The sequence below is a fragment of the Staurois parvus genome, unplaced genomic scaffold (assembly GCF_062004578.1).
Source record: "Staurois parvus isolate SC_StPar_1 unplaced genomic scaffold, SC_StPar_1.0 ptg000044l, whole genome shotgun sequence".
Lineage (NCBI taxonomy): Eukaryota > Metazoa > Chordata > Amphibia > Anura > Ranidae > Staurois > Staurois parvus.
The window spans coordinates 519,386-541,696 of NW_028317840.1; the positions used below are offsets into that span (position 1 = coordinate 519,386).

Sequence of the window (22,311 nt, forward strand, 5' to 3'; positions counted from 1 at the left end):
GGAACGGGGGGAGACATCGGCCTTTTCAGCAGCCAGGCGAAGAAGTACTGGCGAGGAGAGTGACATAGGGTGCTGGCAGATTACGGACCTCCCATAGCTGCTGCCAGGCCCCTAATCTGCCATGGGCCCCTATATACCGCCTCCTCATGCTGCTGCCAAGTCCAGAGTCTCTCATGGGTCCCTGTACGGCCTCCCATTGCTGCTGTCTCCATCGCCACACTCTGCCATGTGCCACTTTCAGGTCTCCTCACACACTGCTGGTGTGTAGAATTTTTTGACATAGGGTGCTGGCAGATTACGGGCCCCCTATAGCTGCTGCCAGGCCCCTAATCTGCCATGGGCCCCTATATACCGCCTCCTCATGCTGCTGCCAGTTCCAGAGTCTCTCATGGGTCCCTGTACGGCCTCCCATTGCTGCTGTCTCCATCGCCACACTCTGCCATGTGCCACTTTCAGGTCTCCTCACACACTGCTGGTGTGTAGAATTTTTTGACATAGGGTGCTGGCAGATTACGGGCCCCCTATAGCTGCTGCCAGGCCCCTAATCTGCCATGGGCCCCTATATACCGCCTCCTCATGCTGCTGCCAGTTCCAGAGTCTCTCATGGGTCCCTGTACGGCCTCCCATTGCTGCTGTCTCCATCGCCACACTCTGCCATGTGCCACTTTCAGGTCTCCTCACACACTGCTGGTGTGTTGAATTTTTTGACATAGGGTGCTGGCAGATTACGGGCCTCCTATAGCTGCTGCCAGGCCCCTAATCTGCCATGGGCCCCTATATACCGCCTCCTCATGCTGCTGCCAAGTCCAGAGTCTCTCATGGGTCCCTGTACGGCCTCCCATTGCTGCTGTCTCCATCGCCACACTCTGCCATGTGCCACATTCAGGTCTCTTCACACTGCTTGTGTTTTCAATTTTTTGACATAGGGTGCTGGCAGATTACGGGCCTCCCATAGCTGCTGCCAGGCCCCTAATCTGCCATGGGCCCCTATATACCGCCTCCTCATGCTGCTGCCAAGTCCAGAGTCTCTCATGGGTCCCTGTACGGCCTCCCATTGCTGCTGTCTCCATCGCCACACTCTGCCATGTGCCACTTTCAGGTCTCCTCACACACTGCTGTTGTGTTGAATTTTTTGACATAGGGTGCTGGCAGATTACGGGCCTCCCATAGCTGCTGCCAGGCCCCTAATCTGCCATGGGCCCCTATATACCGCCTCCTCATGCTGCTGCCAAGTCCAGAGTCTCTCATGGGTCCCTGTACGGCTTCCCATTGCTGCTGTTTCCATCGCCACACTCTGCCATGTGCCACATTCAGGTCTCTTCACACTGCTGGTGTGTTGAATTTTTTGACATAGGGTGCTGGCAGATTACGGGCCTCCCATAGCTGCTGCCAGGCCCCTAATCTGCCATGGGCCCCTATATACCGCCTCCTCATGCTGCTACCAAGTCCAGAGTCTCTCATGGGTCCCTGTACGGCCTCCCATTGCTGCTGTCTCCATCGCCACACTCTGCCATGTGCCACTTTCAGGTCTCCTCACACACTGCTGTTGTGTTGAATTTTTTGACATAGGGTGCTGGCAGATTACGGGCCTCCCATAGCTACTGCCAGGCCCCTAATCTGCCATGGGCCCCTATATACCGCCTCCTCATGCTGCTGCCAAGTCCAGAGTCTCTCATGGGTCCCTGTACGGCCTCCCATTGCTGCTGTTTCCATCGCCACACTCTGCCATGTGCCACATTCAGGTCTCTTCACACTGCTGGTGTGTTGAATTTTTTGACATAGGGTGCTGGCAGATTACGGGCCTCCCATAGCTGCTGCCAGGCCCCTAATCTGCCATGGGCCCCTATATACCGCCTCCTCATGCTGCTGCCAAGTCCAGAGTCTCTCATGGGTCCCTGTACGGCCTACCATTGCTGCTGCCAGGAGGCAGCAGGGTCGCAGCAGTGTCAGTGGAGGCAAACGGCCACGGAGTAGAGCACCAGCTCCACTGCAGCCTACCACCACGGCCAGTAGTGGTGCCGGTGTGCACGGAGGAAGTAGCAGTCAGCCAGTGAGGAGTAGAGGAGGCAAAGTTTCCTACTCTGCGGTGTGGCAATTTTTCGTCAAGCCGCCCGAGGAAGTAAACGTAGCCGTATGTCGACTATGTGGCCAGAAAGTCAAGCGTGGCCAGGGGGCCCATGTTGGGACTACAGCGTTGCGTCAGCATATGCAGCGTCGCCATTCGGTGGCCTGGGAAAACCGTGATAAAGATACGGCGGTTCTGCCTGCCCCAGCCCAGGGTTCCATTTTGTCATAGGGTGCTGGCAGATTACAGGCCTCCCATAGGTGCTGCCAGGCCCCAAATCTGCCATGGACCCCCGTACCGCCTGGTCACGCTGCTGCTGGGCCCACAGTGTGACCTGGGTCCCTGTACCGCCTCCCATTGCTCCCACTCTGCCATGTGCCACTTTCAGGTCTCCTCACACTCCTGCTGGTTTCCATTTTGTCATAGGTTGCTGTATGGCCTCCCATTGCTGCTGCCTCCACCGCCACACTGTGGCTCCAAACACTGGTTTTGGCCCCGTGACTGGCCAAATGAGTGAAGTGTGCGGTGATTCTAAGATCGACGGCACTCATCTGCATGTCATACTGAGTGACAGTATTATTTCTCTTCCCCAGCAGACTCCAAGGGCATTTAAATTAAAGGTACAGTGTTCTGCACTAATATTAAGTCTCTCTGAAGCCTAGAAACACCCTTTTTTAAGTTAAATTCACAGCGAATTTATTCGACTCGAATCGAATATTGTCCACGAATTCGCCGAATCAGTCGAATCGAATTTTTCATTTCTTCGCTCATCTCTAATGACAGACCTTGGTGCATTAGTGTGCTATGATAAAAACTACATAAAGATCTATACAAAAGTCGTGTAAAACATTACAGTAAAAGTTCTGTGATGGCATTATTCATGACAAAACATGTAGGGTGGAGCTATAATGATCCTGAATTGAACTGACTAGCTGAGGGCTGGAGGGATCCCAGTCTTAACAGATCAGCTTTTATTCATAATCCTCCTGGACAGCATTGAATCTCACCCTGGCTGAGGCCATTCATAAGTGCCCATTTTGCTTTACTTTAAATGTGAGTTCATTTTTATAGTTTTAATAAAGTTTTTTTATTAATAGTGAGCACTAAGGTTTGATTCTCTTCCATTTGAGCTTGAGAGATGGATATCCTTTGCGGTCAATTTCAACAAGTAATGTGGTTGTAAGGCTGAGTCTTGTGGTTCCTCTGATTGATTGCATATCCACTAGTGGACCAGTAGCGTACCCGTACATAGCTGAACTCCAAGTGGTTATACCAGAGTGATGTCTGCCGGCATCACCCCGGTACTGTTTTTTTAGAGCTGACAGTCATCTCTCTTGTACAAGCAATCTGAGTTATTACTAGCTGCTCGATTACTTGTACAAGCAGCGGGAGGGGTGCCTTCCAGAAAACCCGATCGACCAGCCATATCTGCTGGCTGGCTGGACAGCCAAACAAAGCCAAGATCGGCTCTGATTGTCTCTATGTTATCGGCTCTCTGACCTGACATCACTTCCGGTTTCCTTGGAACTAAACAGCGCCATTTTTAAAAAACTGAAAGCATTCAAAAACACCTATCTTGGTGTTTTGAATGCATTTATGTGCAGATAAGGGATTTGGGGTATTGTAGACCCTAGATCCCTACATAAAGATTACCTGTCATGTGGATATTGCTGTCACAAGGGAAGTTGATATTCCTTGTGACAGCAATAAAAGTGATTAAAAAAAAATACAAATTTAAAGCAACAGTGTAAATTTTTTTTTTTTTTAAAGAATTAATTAATAATTAACCACTTCAAGTCCGGACACTTTCACCCCCTTTCAGTCTAGGCCAATTTTCAGCTTTTAGCACTATCATACTTTGAGTGACAATTATGCAGTCAGGCAACACTGTACCCATATGAAATTTGTATCCTTTTTTTGAGACAGATTGAGTTTTCTTTTGGTGGTATAAGATCATAGTGAATTATTTTATTTTTTGCTATATAAATGAAAAAATACTAAAATTGTTGAAAAAAAATCATTTTTTTGCTTAGTTTTTCTTATAAAATTTTGCAAATAGATATTTTTTTCTTCATACATTTAGGCCAAAATGTATTCTGCTACATTTGTGAGGTAAAAATCCAAAACAGTTTATATTATGTAGTCTGTGTGAACGCTATAGAGTCTACAAACTGTGGGATATATTTTTGAAAATTGATCAGTTGAGATCCTAAAATGCTGGACACTGGTATGGCATATGGCAGTGATCAGGACACAGGTATGGGGTATGGTGGTGATCAGGGCGTTAGCATGAGGTATGGCAGTGATCAGGACGTTGGTATGGCAGTAACCAGGTCGCTGTTATGCTGTATGGAGGTGATCAGGATGCTGCTATGGGGTATTGCTGTGATCAGGAGGTTGGTATAGGATATGGCAGTGATCAAAACACTGATATGGGGTATGACAGTGATCAGAATGCTGGTATGGGGTATGGTGGTGATCAGGGTGATGTTATGGGGTATGGCGGTGATCAGGACGCTGGTATGGCATATGGGGTGATCAGGATGCTGGTATGGGGCATGGTGGTGATCAGGATGATAGTATGGGGTATGGTGGTGATCAGGGCACTGGTATGGTGTATCGTGGTGATCAGGGTGCTGGTATGGCATATGGCAGTGATCGGAGTGTTGGTTTGGGGTATGGCTGTGACACTGGTATGGTGTATGGGGGTGTTTTGTGCGCACTGGGACAGAACCTCCTTCCATTATTTATTATTATTATTTATCATTTATATTGTGGGGCAGTGATCAAGGACACAGGGGCAGTAAAATGGGGCACTGGGGTGGCTGGCACTGCAGTGTGTGAGTGTACAAGCAGACTGACAGGCTGCTGTACACTCATACACTGCAGGATCTCTTCTCTCTGCTCTCACACTGAGAGCAGAGAGAACTGATCTTTACTTTTAGTTTCACTGTTTACTATGTGAGTGCTGTGACTGGTCACAGCAGTCACATAGTAAAACACCATGTGATCGCCCGTACACAGCGGTAATGTGATCTGCTGTGTCTGGGTGACTGTCAAGGTCCTACCTTTTCCCTGAGGTTATGTTACTCCATGTGCTGGCGTTCATCTTGGATTCTGCTGTGCATGGTGGGAATCCTTTTATGCCTTCAGGTCTCTGTGGTCCATCCCCCAGAGGGGTGTGGCTGATGACATATAAGCCTGTGGCCTGCACATGCTCTTTGCACTTGTGTCTTGTGTCTTTGTGTTGCTATTACTCTGTTCTGACTCTCATGACTCTCCTGGTATCTGATTCGGCTTGTGACTCGACTATTCTTTGTATTCTCCTTTGATCTGACCCTCTGTTGCTGAACCCGGCTCGTGACCTGTGATTCTCGTCTGCTGTCCTGTACTGTTTTGTCCTGTTGTTGTTGACCCGGCTTGTCTGACTACTCTTTTGTCTCTTCCACCAGCTACACGCCATTGGCGGCGGCCATTACCGCAGCTGAGGTGTCTCGGGGGCCGCGACCTGGTACCTGGCTGCGTCAAGTCCATCCCCACCATCAGGGGCCCTGGTGAAGGGCAGCCTGGGACTTAGACTCCGCGCCCTGAGGGACTTCGGTCTGTGGGTGGTGGTTGTCGTCAGCCAGTGCGTTACATTGTTAGGCCTGCCTGTCCGTTCCTCGGCCCCTTTGAGGTGCATGCTCCTTGAGACGCACAGGAGCCACTGATGTGGGCTGACATACAGGAATGTTAGCTTGCCTCAGAGCTGCTTCCTGTCCACTGTCTTCCTGTCCACTATGTAGAATGGGCAGATGGGAAGAAGTTAATCTCTTCCCGACCTCCCTATAGCAGAAATACTGCTACAGGGCGGCAAAATCAGATATATATGCGTGATTTTGCATTTTCCTGGCCATGGCTGTCAATCACCAGGTCCTAGTCGGTGATTACTCACTGGCGCCCGATGATTTCTGAGGATCTCCGACGGGGAGGAGAACTGTTTTGTTTACTAACAGTTCTCTTCCTTGTCAGCTCGGGCACACTGCTTTGGATGGCTGTGACAGCCACTGATTACAGTGAAGCACACTGATACGGCCCCAAATTAAAATACTTCCAGCACACAGTTAACCCTTTGATAGTCCCTCATGTTAACCCCTTCCTGTCCAGTGCCATTAATACAGTGTCTGTGCTTTTTTAGCACTGATCACTGTATTGGTGTAACTGGGGATGTTAGTGACACCAAGTCAGTTCCCCCCCAGTGTCAGAATGTCCACCGCAGACCCGCAGTCCTGCTATAAGTTGCTGATCGCCGCCATAGACATATTTGCCTGTAATCTAGGCGGGCATCCCTATGACTAAAGCCTGGTGCACACAGGTAGGCAACTATGTGATGTTAGTACAATGATCTCCCTGCTGAGCTTTTGTATCCCCCACCAAAAAAGACTGGCCTGAAAAATGCCAATCGGCTGTTTTTCAAGCATGTCAGTTCAACAGAAGCCGGCTTCTGTCGGACAGGCTCCTATACACATGGGCAGATATTCATCTTGTGTGCACCAGGCTTAAGCCTAGATTGCAGGCAAAACACATCAGCTGCAGAGCAAATGTGGTGGGAATGTATATGGAACTGACCTTGTTTGGTGGCAGTATATATACTGTAATTGAAGCAAAAAAGTTCAGTGGTGTGTAGCCTGAATTGTAAAGGTAAAGGTAACAAAAGGCTGAGCACCCTTGCCTAGTTGCTGCTTGGATGTTGCTTGGAGCAGTGTCATTTGGAGCTGTTTAAACTCATATACATGTGATAGTTAGGAATGAGGTTCGAGTCCATAGCCTTTTGCCCGAAAACAACCTATAATGCAGCTGGTCAGCTAAGTTGTAAAAGAACAAGAGCCAGTAATTTGAACATATGGATAACCCAAAACCCCTATTTAAAACAAGGTGGGATCACAGCAGCCATATTGCAAGTGTGATTTTGAGTAGTTCAGGAGAGCTGACAATTCTGTGTAGGGAGATAAACTGTCTAATTTCGGCATTGGAACATGTCCCTATGGCAGTGCCCAGCTTAACGTGTATTTTGTTTGACAATAGATTTTTTTATTGGCCCTAAAAATAGGTGAATTACGTACACAGTGCAAAGTTCAGGAATACGCTACGTACAGAGGGCAAAGTTCAGGAGTATGCTACATACAGAGTGCAGGGTTTAGGAGTGCACTATGTATAGAGTGCAGGGTTCAGGAATACAACTATATACAGAGTCCGGAGTTCAGGAGCACGCTACGTACAGAGTGCAGGGTTTAGGGGTGCACTACAAATACAGTGCAGGTTTCAGGAGTACGCTGCGTACAGAGTGCAGGGTTCAGCTCTCTTTCACATCATCTCTTCTCCCCCCTGCCTCTCTCTCTCACTTGAAGGGAGATTCTTGGTTGGCATCTGTCCCTGCCATGCCCCACCATGAGTGCATGCAGGGCAGGCATGGATCTCTATGAGCTGTGAGCCACTAAGAGGAAATCTGTACTTGTAAACACAGAAGCCTTCCTTTAGAAGTGAAAATGGTGAGCAGGGAGCAGAGGACGAGAGCCATAGATGGAAGAACAGAGTTCTGCTACGTTCCAGCTGAAAAAAAGCCCTAGGTGGAGGGCCACATGCAATGGCCTGGTGGGCTGGATTCAGCTGACAGGCCTTGTGTTTGACACATGTGCCATATGGTGTCCATCATATCTCCTGGTTAGCATTTTTGTTTTAAAAAATGATAGACAAGCTTGAATCTGTCACAAACTAATAAAAATTCACATAAATAATAGATCTTTTTCTCTTCAATGTAAAACTCCAAGATTGAACTTCTTGCCAATTAAATCACACCTGATAATTAAGCCACAAAACAAAAGGAACTTTTATATAAAAAAACATTTACTGTAGTAGTAATAATAATAATAATAACAATAATATTAACAATAATTTTAAGTATACACATACAACAGAACATTAAAAATATTAAATAAAAATAAATTATGGCAATAAAAAAATATATTATATTCAGGGTCACATTGCATGGCAGTGCTTCTTTAGAATTCAGAGCGCAACCTAAAAACAAGAAAAAAAAAAACATGTTATTTCAGTTTCTTGGGACCTATTTTCCAGTGTGACAGAATAAAATTAACATGTATGATTGTTTATTAACGGAGTTACTAGTCAGGTTTTTTTTCATGCTAGTAACATGAAAGTGATGGATACATTTAATGACATTATTAAACTGCAGCATTTATACCCTCATTTTGCAGTATATTTGTCACAGATCTAAAAATTTTTGTTTTTCTTTTTTATTCTGCATGTGGTTCTCCTCTTTTTTTGACAAAGCTGAAACCTCCATCATTAAGGAAGTCCTGCATGAAGAAAAACTAACCTTTTCCCTGCTTCAGAAATCTAATGCAATCAAACTACAGAATGGGGTGAATAGGGGCATGAAGTTTTAAAGTTTTTCATTCTGCCAAAATATAACATTGACTGTAAAGGGCCAAGGAAACTATGACAAAGGACAATGAAATACAGTATTAAACGTTTCATATTATTTATTACAGGTACTTATATAGTGCTGTCAATTTATGCAGTGCTTTACATATATTTTACAATCACATCGGTCCCAAACCCTCAAGGAGCACACAACCTAAGGTCCCTAACACACATTCATATATACACATACTAGGGCCAATTTAGACAGGAGCCAATTAAACTACCAGCATGTCTTTGGAGTCGGGAGGAAACATGCAAACTCTAGGCAGGTAGTGCCATGGTTGGGATTTGAACCGACAACCCTAGTGCTGCCAGGCAGAAATTTCATATTAAAATACTCACCATTTCCTTCAAACCTCAACTTCATCACTTCCATTTTCTTGTCCTAATTTCTTTTTTTCCTCTGCTTCATAATGATAGGATGAATATTTCCTTCGTGTGCTAAAAAAGAACAATATCCAAATTAGTACTACTCATAAGCACCATAACCAGAGCATTTTCACTCACTGGTTTGCAATCAAAACACATGAGCAGAAAAAGATAAAACAAGGATTTTACATAAGAAATTTTGTTAGAGATCAAATATTGTCTGAAAATATTTTATTGCTCTCACTGCCTTCCTGTCTTGGTGACAACTGGTCTCTCCATTTCTTTTCTTGGACAGGAAGTGGGAGATGATGTACCTAACTGGGTCACCGATAAAATTAAGATGCTGATCTAAATTCAAACATATGTTAAAACCTGATCTAAATTTTAACAGAAATTAAAACCTGATCTAACCACACTCCATCCAAAACAGAAAATGTACTGTCTGGAGTTAGGATTTGAATGAATGTTAAGTAGGTTTTATGAAGACTTTAGATCTGATATACTAAAATGTGAAGTGAGGTATATTGTATATTCGCAAGTTAATTGTACCCTACATTCCACTTTAGTAAATTATTATTATTATATTATTATACAGGATTTATATAGCGCCAACAGTTTGCGCAGCGCTTTACAAAATGAGAAAAATCAGGCCTTAAAACTATAAGACCATTTTCACATGGGCACCCTCCATTCTGGCTCAGCAGGGAATCCTGGGCTGAACCCCTGTAGTATCAGTTTAGAAGAGAAACAGATGTGACATTTGTGGCATCTGTGTCCTTTCTGAATTTTCCTTTATCTTATGAAGAAGGAAAAAGGAAAGGAAGGAAAGGAAAAAGAGACCCATATAATCCCTATTTTTGGCCAGAGGTAAAAGGATGTGTGTCTGCATATTTATCCACCCACATCAGGTCAGTAAAAGTGGACATGAACACAAACTAATTGAGTTCAGCTTAACGAACCTGAACAGACCCAGATGTGGATGGATATAAGCGGAAATAGGTCAACTTACATCCAACCACCCACAGGAATACATTGGAGTTCGTTGTTGATCTGTGCAGTCACTGGTCAAAAACAGATTATCGGCATGCCTTTGTGAAAAGGATCTTATCTTTTACCGATTCCTGCTTTGGCACACCAATCCAGGTACATGGAACTAGAAGGCTAGTGCTTAAAAAAGGAAGTGATTTTTTCCTAATCTGGTCACATTGTGGGTGGTTTTTTGGCACATCAGAGGCATCTTTACCTCCTGCTTTCCTTGACTTGTACATGATCTTGATTATCTCTCCCTCAAATTTTGTGCTATCCATTCTTTTCCACACTGGCTTTCACTATCTTATCTAGGGACAAGGTTTAAATGTCATGTTCCTTTTTTTACTGTAAACAATTGGAAGTTACACATAGCCTTGTTGCACTTATTTCTCAAAAGAAACAATGAAAATGGGTGTATCCTACTTACTGTACTACAATGATGATGATGATGGCAGCAATGCTAAGAGTTGATAGCAGGACAGCGATAACTGCTAATACTGTTGTTGTGGTTATGTCGCTAAGTTTTTCTTTTGCAGATGTCATAGACTGTTCGCTGCACCGCTCACCAAAGAAGTTTTTCTGGCATCTAAGGAAAGATAAAAACCTTTACGTTAACACTCCATACATACTCTATACAGCACTAAAAGCTTTCCAGACAAAGGTTAGGGTTATTGTGGACATAAGAAAAGGCTCTAACAAGGCACTGCCTAAAATAGAATTTCACAAAGACATAGCACAGTTCCAAAGGTTTGTCATCCATGGAATGCAGTGTGATCTCATCTCCACATTACATTCTAGGAAAAGCAGAGTGTATTCATTAACTGCTTTCACATTCATTTTTTTTATAAGCAGCTATTCACGTACAGAAAGTGTGAGGCTTAAACTATAAAGGAAGGCCCTTTTGCTCACAAAAAGGAATGATGTTATTATAGGCAAGACTAATAGGCTGAATCAGTAGATCAGTACAAAAAGAAGTCATGACATCTAAAGTATGGCTTACTGCCCTTTACACTGATACTGAATACATTTGAATAGCTCTTCCTTAAATAATCTTCATGATCAAAAGATGAATCACTGGTATTTATGTCTTCCAAGGGCTCTGTAGGTAAAATCTCCAACACTTGAGTTTGTGGACATGCACACCAGCAATTACAAAGATTCAATTATGGACCTACAGTAATTTAAATTATGAAGAATGCAAGAGAATGAGTTTGGTCATACCAGAACACTACTGTAGCAGCAGAAAAAGGGAGCGACATAGAAAAAAAGGAACTATAGTGTAGAGATGTGAACGCTAGAATCGTAAGAGATATAAGGGTGCAGTAGTTGACTCCAAACAGATCCTAAAACTACAAAACTCACTTGCATGAGACTTCTGGGACCTTTTCCAGGAATCTACATTCGCCATGTATGCAGAAGTTCTTATGTGTGGTTAGGCAGGGATTCTGCTTCTTCTTCTTATTTCCCTTTTTTGATCCCTTTTTCTTCTTCTTGTCTCCATTTTTCTTTTCACCTTTCTTGCTTGTTGTAACAGTCGATGTCTCTGTATTTTCAGGCTTGATTACTGGTTGCACTGGTAAGTGAAAAAAAATCAGTTAGTATTATTAGTATTTGTTAGGAAGTAGTAGACGCAAAAGATTTTAACATTATTTTCAGCATGGTTGCTTTATTAACATTAATTATGTCTTTATTAACATTAATTAATTATTAATAGGTATTTTCTCAGATTGTTAAGGAGCCCTCATATGGTAAGGGAGAATTTCTCAGCTTGGGAATCTAAATCCTTCGAAGACATAGCTATGCAGGCATACATCAAACCCTTTCTGAACTGGGTGTTCTGTATAAATAAACATTACATACATAGTCAGAAGCATTTATCATAGACCAGATTTTTCATTCCAAGCATGCATACTTCAGTAAATTCAGAATGGTAAACATACATCAATAATCACTCAGTGTCCAAACCTTCAATTGTCATCTGATAACTATACAGGGAACCCTTACTGAGATGAAATGCAGGCTACCATCGCCTTTGAAAAATGCTAGTTGTCTGGCTAATGTTAACTCAGTGGCTTTAAAACTTTATGTGCCACTAACCTGGAACAAATGCCAACATCATTGCGTTGATGGAGTCTGGAAATGGCAAACTTTGGGGTTGATTTACTAAAAGTGAACACTGCAAAATCTGGAGAAGCTCTGCATAGAAACCAATCAGCTTCCAGCATTTTTAGCCAAAGCTTAAATAAACGTGCTGAAGTTAGAAGCTAACTGGCTACCATGCACATCTGAACCAGATTTTGTGTTCTCCAGTTTTAGTAAAACAATCCTTTGTTTCACTAACCACACATTTCCTTTAAAGCGGTAGTAAACCACAGACAAAAAATGTCCCTTACAAGGTAATGTCATAATGTCCTATTATGGATCGCATACTAGCACATTATGTAAAACATAATTTAAACACAGCCCTCCATTGGCGCACTGTCACCGCTGTAGAGGCTTCCATCTTCACCTGTCTTCCTTCCGGATTCATGAGCTGTGGCATCCTAACAGGCCGGGCTGCGAAGACGTCCCAGGCCACGGCAGACAGCTCTCAAGGGACGTCATGGGTATGCCATTCCTTCAGAGCGCATGCGCCGGATTAAATGAAGAGAGAATATCTCCTAAGCGGTGCACATTTAGGAGATATTCATTTTACCTACAGGTAAGCTTTATTATAAGCTTACGTATAGGTAAAATTAAAAAACAGAGTTTACAACCACTTTAAGTTCTTTCTTTACTAAAAGTAGTAGACTCAAATCTGTTTTATAATGACTTAAATAACATAGGCTTTTGTATTTTGTGACAATATACAGAAAATCCAGTCAATTCAAGCTAATTGAAAATGTTCCAGCCAATTCAAATTGTTTGTTTCTGAAAGTAATGCTTTTGCAGACTTTAACATTTTTTGTCAGTATACTGTATGTAACTACTGTAAGAGATCTGTAACATCAGTTATTAATTGCCTATCAGAAATTACCGGTATATGATTGTGTCCTTATAATTTTCCTCCTATGCAACATGATGATTAATATAAGTTGGATTTCTACTAAATAACTTGCTTCCATACCTAGCTCTCACAAATGCCTCTGGGAACATACATAGCGTCTAACGAGACCCCTTCCCCCCAAGCTACTAGTCTTTATTGGAATTCCTCTCCATCGGAAGTGTCACTTTTTCAGGAATGACTAAAAACTGTGTACACATAAGCCCTGGAGGCAGGGTTGGGAGGAGGTCATGTCACTGGGAGATTGTGCTAGACACGTTTCATTAACATGCGTTGAGTCACTAAGGTGAGGCTTTAAACACTCAGCTATTTCCCTTCATTGGCATTCAAACACAGTAATCTTGTATGTTCACTATGGTTTACTATATCACTATGCTCCCCCGCAGCCTAATATCTTTCAGGACATTTGATGGACGCTCATAAATTAAGATTTACAGTGCTAGCCGCTTCTGGTTTGATGTTAATAAAGGGATAATTCCAACCCAATAGGCTATTATAGTTAAAATGCAGGAATGGTAAATGCTTTACTTGCCAAAAGATTTGTAGAATAAACTAAGCTTCTTATGATCCAACTGCTAGAAGTTCTGAAGACTGACCAACCTTGCATTGGTTCCTGCCATGTGTAAATCTGCTAAAGCTGGGTATGCATGCATAGAATATTTGTGTTCAATGACAATAATCTAACAGATTCCCCCATCCACGTTAGACAATGCAGATGGAGGTATCTATTGTATTTTGACAGCTTCAGGCAGAACCTGTCAGTATACCTGAACAGTGGCCACACCTGATTGGATGCAGTCGCTGATCAATCAACAATTTTCCACCCAGCTCTTTAGATTTCTATAGTACACCCAACTTGGGAACTCTCCCTCATACTTAAATTCCAGAACAGGTACTCATTGTTATGGATTTCAACTTTCAATTGTTTTATGCTAGTGCAGCATACAACAGGCAATGATCCTAGAATCCTAAGCACCTCCTAGATCCTAACAATTATCCTCAGACAGCATTATGTTAGGATGTGATAACTGGTACACTCTGGAAACTGACCTCTTAGTATACTAGATACCACTAAGACGCTTTATTAAAAGTGATGCATGCTAGAAAGCAAGTATATAATTATTTTCAGAGAAATTCACAGTCCCTAAAATGTGTTTTTAAAGGGTTCCTTCACTTCTTAAACATTTAGTTCCAAAGATGTGAAAATGACATATGCCTAAGAAAGTTCTAATCTATGTAAATGCAGTTTGCCTAAAGCAACAGATGCTTATGCAAAAGACACCCTATCTTATTATTTGAGGATCCCAAAGAGTGATTCTCCCTCTTTATATCTGAGATTTCTCACTGCTATTTATCATTCCTATTTTCATAGATTTATACACAGAAGTATATTGCATAGCTTTTGTCATACAGTAAGAATTTATTACATGTAGAAATGATTGCAGTGGTTACTTTAGCTATAGCAGTTTAAATCCACATAAAAAAAAAACAAATGTTAGACACATGGTGTCCCAGATGCAGACAAGTAAGTGTTCCATTATATGATTCACTCCTGGCAGTGCCACAAACCTCTGCAATGTGTTCTGGGCCCACACAGCTCCAGATCATTAAATGACGGAGAGCAGACTTTCTGATACAGTGTAATAATAAAAGTAGATTCTAAATATTATTACTGCAGAGTTCTCGGTTTGTAGACATATTTTGCGTAGGCAGAAGTAAGTGTCATATACTTTTTCAAAGAATTGAATTATTCTTGTTTCTCATCAATTGCTTGTGTCTACATATGCTTGACTTTTATTTAAAAAAATATGTTTGCTTTAATAACAAGTTTGCTAATTAATAACAATCGGGCCAAAAAAAGAGAGACATGTTTGCGTTGCTGGCTTCTCCTTCTGAGAATGCATGTTTCCTTGCTGTCATGGTGATTCTCTGGCTTCAGCACAGTGAATCATTGATGCAGAACAGGCATTTATCGTAGATAAGTACCACTGTCTATTCTCCAATCAAAACTACCGATTAGCATACTTGATCTGGGTCATAATAATAAAGTATTAAATCTATTAGCTCAATGTGGGCAGCATGGTGGCTAAATGGTTAGCACTTTCGTCTGGCAGTACGCAGGTTGTTGGTTCGAATCCCAACCACAGCACCACCTGCTTGGAGTTTGCATGTTCTCCCTGTGCCTGCGTGGGTTTCCTCTCACACTCTGGTAGGTGAATTGGATCCTGTCTAAATTGTCCCTAGTATGTGTATGTATGAATGTGAGTTAGGGACCTTAGATTGTATACCCCCATGAGGGTTAGGGACTGATGTGAATGCACAATATATATGCAAAAGTGCTGTGTAAATTGACAACACTATATAAGTACCTGTAATAAATAACAGCCCAGATACTAGGATATTTTAATAGAAAGTCAGAAATGGCAGTTTCCGTATTTCCCTCAAGACAGGTATTCTTTAGACGTTTTTTCTACATTGAAAACCTTATTTTTATTTATCTAGCCGTTGAAAATAAAAAATCTGGGTGTCAGTTATAAAGACTACAGGGAATGCAAAATTGGGTTGTTTAGGGTAACCAATCAGATTGGAGTTCCTATTTTGTGATTCGAAATGGAAGAAAAAATGGTGAATTTGAACTGGTGTCTATGGGCCACACATTGGGGTAGATTCACTAAAACTGGAGCATTCAGAAACTGGTGCAGCTGCACCAGATGTTGCCCACTCCAGTTTTAGTAAATCCCCCCAATATCTTTTTTGTACTCTGATTCATAATCTGGTTATATATTTTAAAGTACAGAGTTGCGTGTCCAGTGAGAGCCAAGCTAGAAATGACATAATGCATACCATTTCTTAGTTTATTGCTCTTACTCCTAGGCTTTTAACAAGTTCATACAGGCATTACCTGCATTATACGCACGTAATTTAAACACCTTGTTCAGTGATTTCTTTTACTGCTGCCTCAGATTTTACTCAGCCTGAATCGGCAAGGAAGTATTATAAAACTCAATGTAAAGTATGTTAGATTTAGCTAATTACAGCATATAGAAGCAATGTTAAACCTATAGATACTTCCACCCACTTACCAAGTATAGAATCATCGTCTATGAAGAAGCTTTTCACTGGGATGTGTTCGTCATTATCTTCATCGTCGCCCTCTTCTTCATGGTCCAGGTCGTAAAATTCCTTCGTAGCGTCAGAAAGGCCATCTCCTTCTCCAGGCACTGTCACACTAGCATTAGGCTCAGTGGTTGTTAATACAACACCATGCACTTTGCTTCTGTTTGCTGTAGATTGAAAAAAGAATTACTGAGAAATCCATTATTTTTAGTAATTGGTAGTGTATATGTTTCTCTAAATACAATTAAGGTGTAAAATAAAATCTAGAACTTCCAAAATTGAATAAAATTATTTAAAAAAAAATAAGCTTAAACAAATTACTAGAAGAGAAGTTTAGTGTCAAATACTCCATTCAGCATCAATACTATCTACCTTATTTGTCAATTTAGTGTTTATATAATATTACACAGAGTGCATAGAACCAAATCAATTCCTGTCACCCGAAGGAGCTTGCAAGCTATCATTCCCCATTTACGCACACTGATGCTAATTTGGGTTCAAGACAATTAACCAACCAGTGGGGTGGATTTACTAAAACCAGTGCACTCAGAATCTGATGCAGCTGTGCATGGTATCCAATCAGCTTCTAACTTCAGCTTGTTCAATTAAGCTTTACAAATATAACCTGGAAGCTGATTGGTTTCTTTGCAGAGCTGCACCAGATTTTGCACTGTCCAGTTTTAGTAAATAAACCGGATTATGTTTTTGATTTATTGAAGGAAACCAGGGCAGCTAGAAGAGACCCACACAAAAACAGAGAGAAAGTGCAGACTTACTCTTGATTGATTTGCATGTGATTCAGCACAGTGTGATTTGAGTCCATTCATTCTGAATGGTCTCAAATTGCACTGCATCGCACCAAACATAGTGCATGCACTACTTTTGGAAATGCACTGCAACTGGATTGCATGGTGTCATTAATTTAACATTGGCGTTCGCTTCAGGTCGCAACTACAGTGCGTTTTGAATGTGGTTCAAGAAACGTGCATTAATTGTACATTTCCAGCACAGCTAGTGTGAACCTAATCTACGATAGAAGCAAACTAAATTTTTTCAAAAACAACCAGCAGGTAATAAATAAATAATAACAGGTAGGCACTATATGCCTCTTCTGTTATAAATGCTTTTCCACACCTGCCGTGCACATGCAGCTCAGTGTACAGTCTTGGCACAATTCTGTGTCAGGACGAAGTAACTTCTGTGCACATGTGCAGGAGGTATGTCACACCAGCCTGACCAGTCAAGAGGCTGAAGACTCCAACACGGGAAGTAGACTGGATGAAGATGGAAGTGCCAGCTGTGGAGGGGAGTAGAGACATGGCAGCGCTGGAAGTGATCACTTTGCTGGGTAGGTTTGCCTTAATGTGCAAATATGCAGTGCATACTTGTAAATGATAGCAAATAGCTCCTGGGGGCATTTTTGTGGTGCTTTACTCCCACTTTAAGTGCTTATAGTCTAACATAACCAGCATTTCCTATATGTAACATTAGCAGAAGCACAATGGCAGATTTTTAGGTTCCAACACAAAACTATTTCAGTTATGCATTATATCTCTGAATTTTTAGAGGCTCCTAAAAAAAACACAACTTGCATTTTTTCAGTCTTACTCAGTAATGTGACACAAAGAGCTAAATATTAGCACATACTGCTGCAATCCAAGGAATCCAATCCCGTAAACAACATACAAAAATGAAATTGCTTCGACTTTTTCTTGCTGAATTAATAAGAGAATAGTAAGACCAAAATGCAAAGTACAGTACTCCATTGGGACCAATCAACAGTCATTTCTAATCTTAGCTGAATACAATAATTTGAGTTCCTAAGTAACTTAACTTCACAAATTATTCCTTGTAGAACAAGCAAACGTACCCTGGCCATACACTATACAATTTTCTTATTCAATTTCCTTTAGATTTACCTTCAGCTATGTAGTGCAAGGGCCTTTGTGATTACATACAAATTGAAAGTGTTTAGGTTTGACCTCATCTTATACAGTTTTGGAAAACTGTAATATGTGAGCAAGTTGATACATTAAAAAATTGTAAAATGTGAACTAGTTGAGACATTAAAAACTGTAAAATGTGAACTAGTTGAGACATTAAAAATTGTAAAATGTGAGCTAGTTGAGACATTAAAAAGATGCCTTCAGGGGTCTTGAAAAAAAAGGGCTTTACAGTGTCCAGAGCCTCTGCAAAAACTTTCCTCGGACCCACAGTGCTCATAGACAACAATCAGAAGATGAGACTGTATGTGGTTATGCAAAAGATTCCTTCAGGGATCTTTTATCTTATATTTATAAACATTTCACAAATAAAAGATCCCTTGCTTGCTCTCTGATCTTATATTTACTGTATAAACCTAAACACACTAAACTAAAAGATCCCTTCTGTGGTCTTTGGTCTTATATTTATCATTATGACACACCAAACAGATGTCCTATTTCCTTGCCAGTGTGCTGGGGGTTTGGTTCATTCATAATCTTGTTGGTGATTTATCCTCCATCCACTGACATGCCTTCCTCCTTACATATTCCTGACATGCTCGGACATGCTGCAAGTTTCAGCATATTAGCTTACTTATCTCAGGCTAATGCTCTGGCTACGTCCTCAGCTACGTAAATGTGTCATTCTTTAGTTGTGTTAAATAAATTGCAGGAGATCAAAGCGCGCAGAGGTGATCAATCTTTCCCCAGTTATACAATGCTGCAATATCATTTTTGCAGCAGAAAATATTAGTGATTAATCTGCTGCATAGGCATGAATGGGAGGAAGAGATGTATTGCTTATTCAAGAGATTATTGGGTTAAGTGCCTGTTCACACTGTGTCTATTACTCTGAGATGACAGTAAAGTTTCTGAATGATATGCCTATAAATTATCCATAGATGTCTAATGATATTAATCTGATGAGACTTTAAGGCTCACCATACACATTACAATTTGACTACACAATCTATGTACAATCAACTTTAGACCGACTGAAACCAAAACTTTAGACCAACTTTAGACCTATCAAAACCAAACTTTAGACCAACTTTAGACCTACCAAAACCAAAACTTTAGACCAACTTTAGACCTACCAAAACCAAAACTTTAGACCTACCAAAGCCAAACCTTTAGACCTACCAAAGCCAAAACTTTAGACCAACTTTAGACCTACCAAAACCAAAACTTTAGACCAACGTGAGACCTACCAAAATGTCATATGAAGACCTACCTAAACTATCGAATTTGTATGCAATCCGGAAGGCCTTTGCATTACATATTTGTTGAAACATCTATATGAGATTGTACAATCAGATTGTAATGTGTGTGGTGAGCTTAAGTGCCCAATGAATTGAGATGACAGTCACTTTTCTGAATAATATGTCTATAAAGTATCTGTAGATGCTTCTATAGAGCACATAGAAGCATTCAGATGACTCTGTGTTAAACTGGCCATACATCATACAATCCTATTGTACAATTGTCCTTTAGATTTACCAAAAAGCATATATTATGAGGTCAAACCTAAACATTACTTTTAATTTGTATCCAATCAGGCAGACCCTTGCACATCATAGTTAAAAGTAAATCTAAAGGAGATTGTACAGAAATTGTACAATAAAATACGTCCGGCTTTAATTTGCCATCATTTTTCTCCAATAAACCAGGGTTGGGGGTAGCATTACAAGAAAAAAAAATAAACATTCGGCTAATCCTCTCTCTCTTGTGTCACCTGTATCTCTCATCAATTGCTCAGCAGTTTCCTGTACTAACAAGAACTACAAAAAGTTTTTAGACTCTTTGAAAATGATAATCGCCTTTGCAGCCCAAGTTCAATGAAACAAAATTATTCATTTGTGATTCTGTGTAAATAATGCTTATAGACCACTAGATACTAGAGAAATAAAATTAACAATGAAAAAAAAATCTAAATATTTCTATCACCTGCCAGTTTCCATTATTATCAGAAATAAAAATGAGAAACAAAATAAAAAAGGAAATAAAAGAATACTAGCAATCCAGCAGAAGCCAGAACAAGACACTGAAGTTGTTAATGTATTGTCCAAAGTGCACTTACCTATGGAGAGCAGTAAAGTGGTCCACACTAGGAGCTGTGACAGGGAAGGCATTGCTGAGCAGTGGATTCTTCTGTAATGAGGCATGTTGTAGATAGCTGAGCTCCTGGCTTAGGGCAGAGTGGAATGCCTTGTGTCAGAGCGAGCTTTGCAATGTTCTAGCTGCTCCAGCTGAGCTCAGAGTGAAGTGCAGCAAGCTATGCCATTTATTATGTAGAAAGGGAAGGGTGGTGTGTCATGGGAGGAGTAAGGCTCAGCTTCGTCATAGGAAACAGGTAGGCAGATGACACAGGCCAACTGTACTTTTATATGTCTGAGATTTTTTTCTAAAAGTTATGCCTTTAGATGAAAATTGAGTATTCTTAAAAAGTTGCAGTATTATATATATAGTAAAAGCTGATAAAGGGCATCACTTCACTTTCCTGCTTTTATTAATGGCTAACACAGCACATTATTTTTTTTTTAAAAACTAATCTTGACAGCTGATTAGGATTGCAGTTAAGTGGAATTTAGATACATTTTGACAAGGTAGAAGCGTAAAAAGCAACCATATGCCGTTACATTTAAAGGCCCCATGCACACTGAGCATTAAAAATGATGCTCTCAGGGGCGTCTGGCATTACTTTTTCTGCTCCTATATGCCCCTTTATGTTAGCCTATGTGTCCATGCACACATAGATGTTTAGAAGCAGAAAAAAACACCGCCAGTGCATCCAGGAGCAGCAGCATTTTGGCATATAAAATTTTTGACATGTGTAAACGCATCTAAACGTGCACTAATGCTCATCATGTTTAGCACTTGAGAGTTAATTCATTTAAATGGCCAGAATAAATTGTTATTCTGGCCAATTAATTAATGAATTAACACCCAAGCTCTTGACGCACCTAAACACATCTAGAAGCATTTACACCCAATCTCTGGCAAAACACTGCTTCCTGGGGGAAAGGCGTTCAGGAAAACTGGGAAAATGCCCTGTGTGCATGGGGCCAAACTTTTAATAAATGCCCCATCCTAAAGCAGTAGTAAATAACATAAAAATAAAATAAAACTGCAGGATAATGTCATAATGTGCTAGTATGCGGTGCATACTAGCACATCATGACAGGCTTACCTTAACCACTTCCTGTTCGGACACTTTTACCCCCTTCCTGTCCAGGGCAATTTTCAGCTTTCAGCGCTATCACACTCTGAATGACAATTGCGCGGTCATGCAACACTGTACCCATATGAATTTTTTACCATTTGTTTGAGACAGATAAAGCTTCATTTTGGTGGTATTTATTCACCACTGGGATTTTTATTTTTTTTGCTATATAAATGAAAAAGTCCAAAAATTTTGAAAAAAGTGTTTTTCTTATAAAATTTTGCAAATAAATAATATTTCATCATAAATCTTGGCCAAAATTTATTCCGTTATCTTTTTAGTAAAAAAATAAATACGCCAAATTAGTTATAACCAAAAATTATAATTTTTAAACATTTTTTTTTTACATTTTTATTATTTTTTTTATATTATTATTTATGGGTTTTTTGTGTTTTTTTTACATACCATCACCCTAGCAGTACAGTGTCACCTTGGTGACACTGTACTACTTGTGGGGGGTGAAGAAGATTTTTTTTTTTTTACAGTGATTGCTTTTACACCCATATAGGATGTAAAAGCAATCATTTCTCTATCTCTCTGCCTGCATTATTGCAGCCATTGAGAAATACTGTGTGAGCTGTGATTGGTCACAGCTTGTCACATGGTACAAGGCTGTTGTGAATAGCCCTGTACCATGTGACCTCTGTGATCATTCACAGATTTCACACGTAGTAAGCAATGATGTCACAAGTGACATCTTGCTTACTACTTTGCATGTGATCACTGATTTGGCCAATCAGTGATCACATGATCGGGACCTCGTACAGAGGTCCCGTCCGACGATCAGTGTTTCACTGTGTCCAGAGGACACAGCGGGCACCGGATCGCGATGATGCGCGCTCCCAGGGAGCGCGCACAACTAGGAATAGCGGGTGCCATTTATGAACGGCAACCCGCCCATGGAGTGCCACCGCCCTGCCGTTTAAAAACAGCAGGCAGATGGCAAGTGGTTAAAATGAAGTTCTCCAGTTGCATGCTGTCACCACAACAGGGCCTTGCA

General features: G+C 41.2%; 1 protein-coding gene across 1 annotated transcript; it reads right to left on the bottom strand.

Moving 5' to 3' along the window:
* Nucleotides 1-7,930: 7,930 nt before the first annotated feature.
* AREG (amphiregulin) lies at nt 7,931-20,342 on the bottom strand. The gene is made up of 6 exons (XM_089663701.1): nt 20,169-20,342; nt 16,073-16,273; nt 11,309-11,519; nt 10,374-10,532; nt 8,891-8,989; nt 7,931-8,122 (listed from the first exon to the last, which is right to left on the bottom strand). Exons 1-5 carry the CDS (start codon nt 20,251-20,253, stop codon nt 8,899-8,901), a joined length of 747 nt encoding a protein of 248 aa, XP_089519827.1. The 5' UTR covers nt 20,254-20,342; the 3' UTR covers nt 7,931-8,122; nt 8,891-8,898.
* Between the last annotated feature and the right edge of the window lie 1,969 nt (nt 20,343-22,311).

Bases quoted from the DNA above. Each gene is read 5' to 3' on its own strand.
- AREG (XM_089663701.1), bottom strand. From the start codon at position 20,253: ATGCCTCATTACAGAAGAATCCACTGCTCAGCAATGCCTTCCCTGTCA. The intron at 16,274-20,168 runs GTAAGTGCACTT...TTCAATCTACAG, and splicing joins CACTTTACTGCTCTCCATAG to CAAACAGAAGCAAAGTGCAT. The intron at 10,533-11,308 runs GTGAGTTTTGTA...ATCTTTCCTTAG, and splicing joins GTCCCAGAAGTCTCATGCAA to ATGCCAGAAAAACTTCTTTG.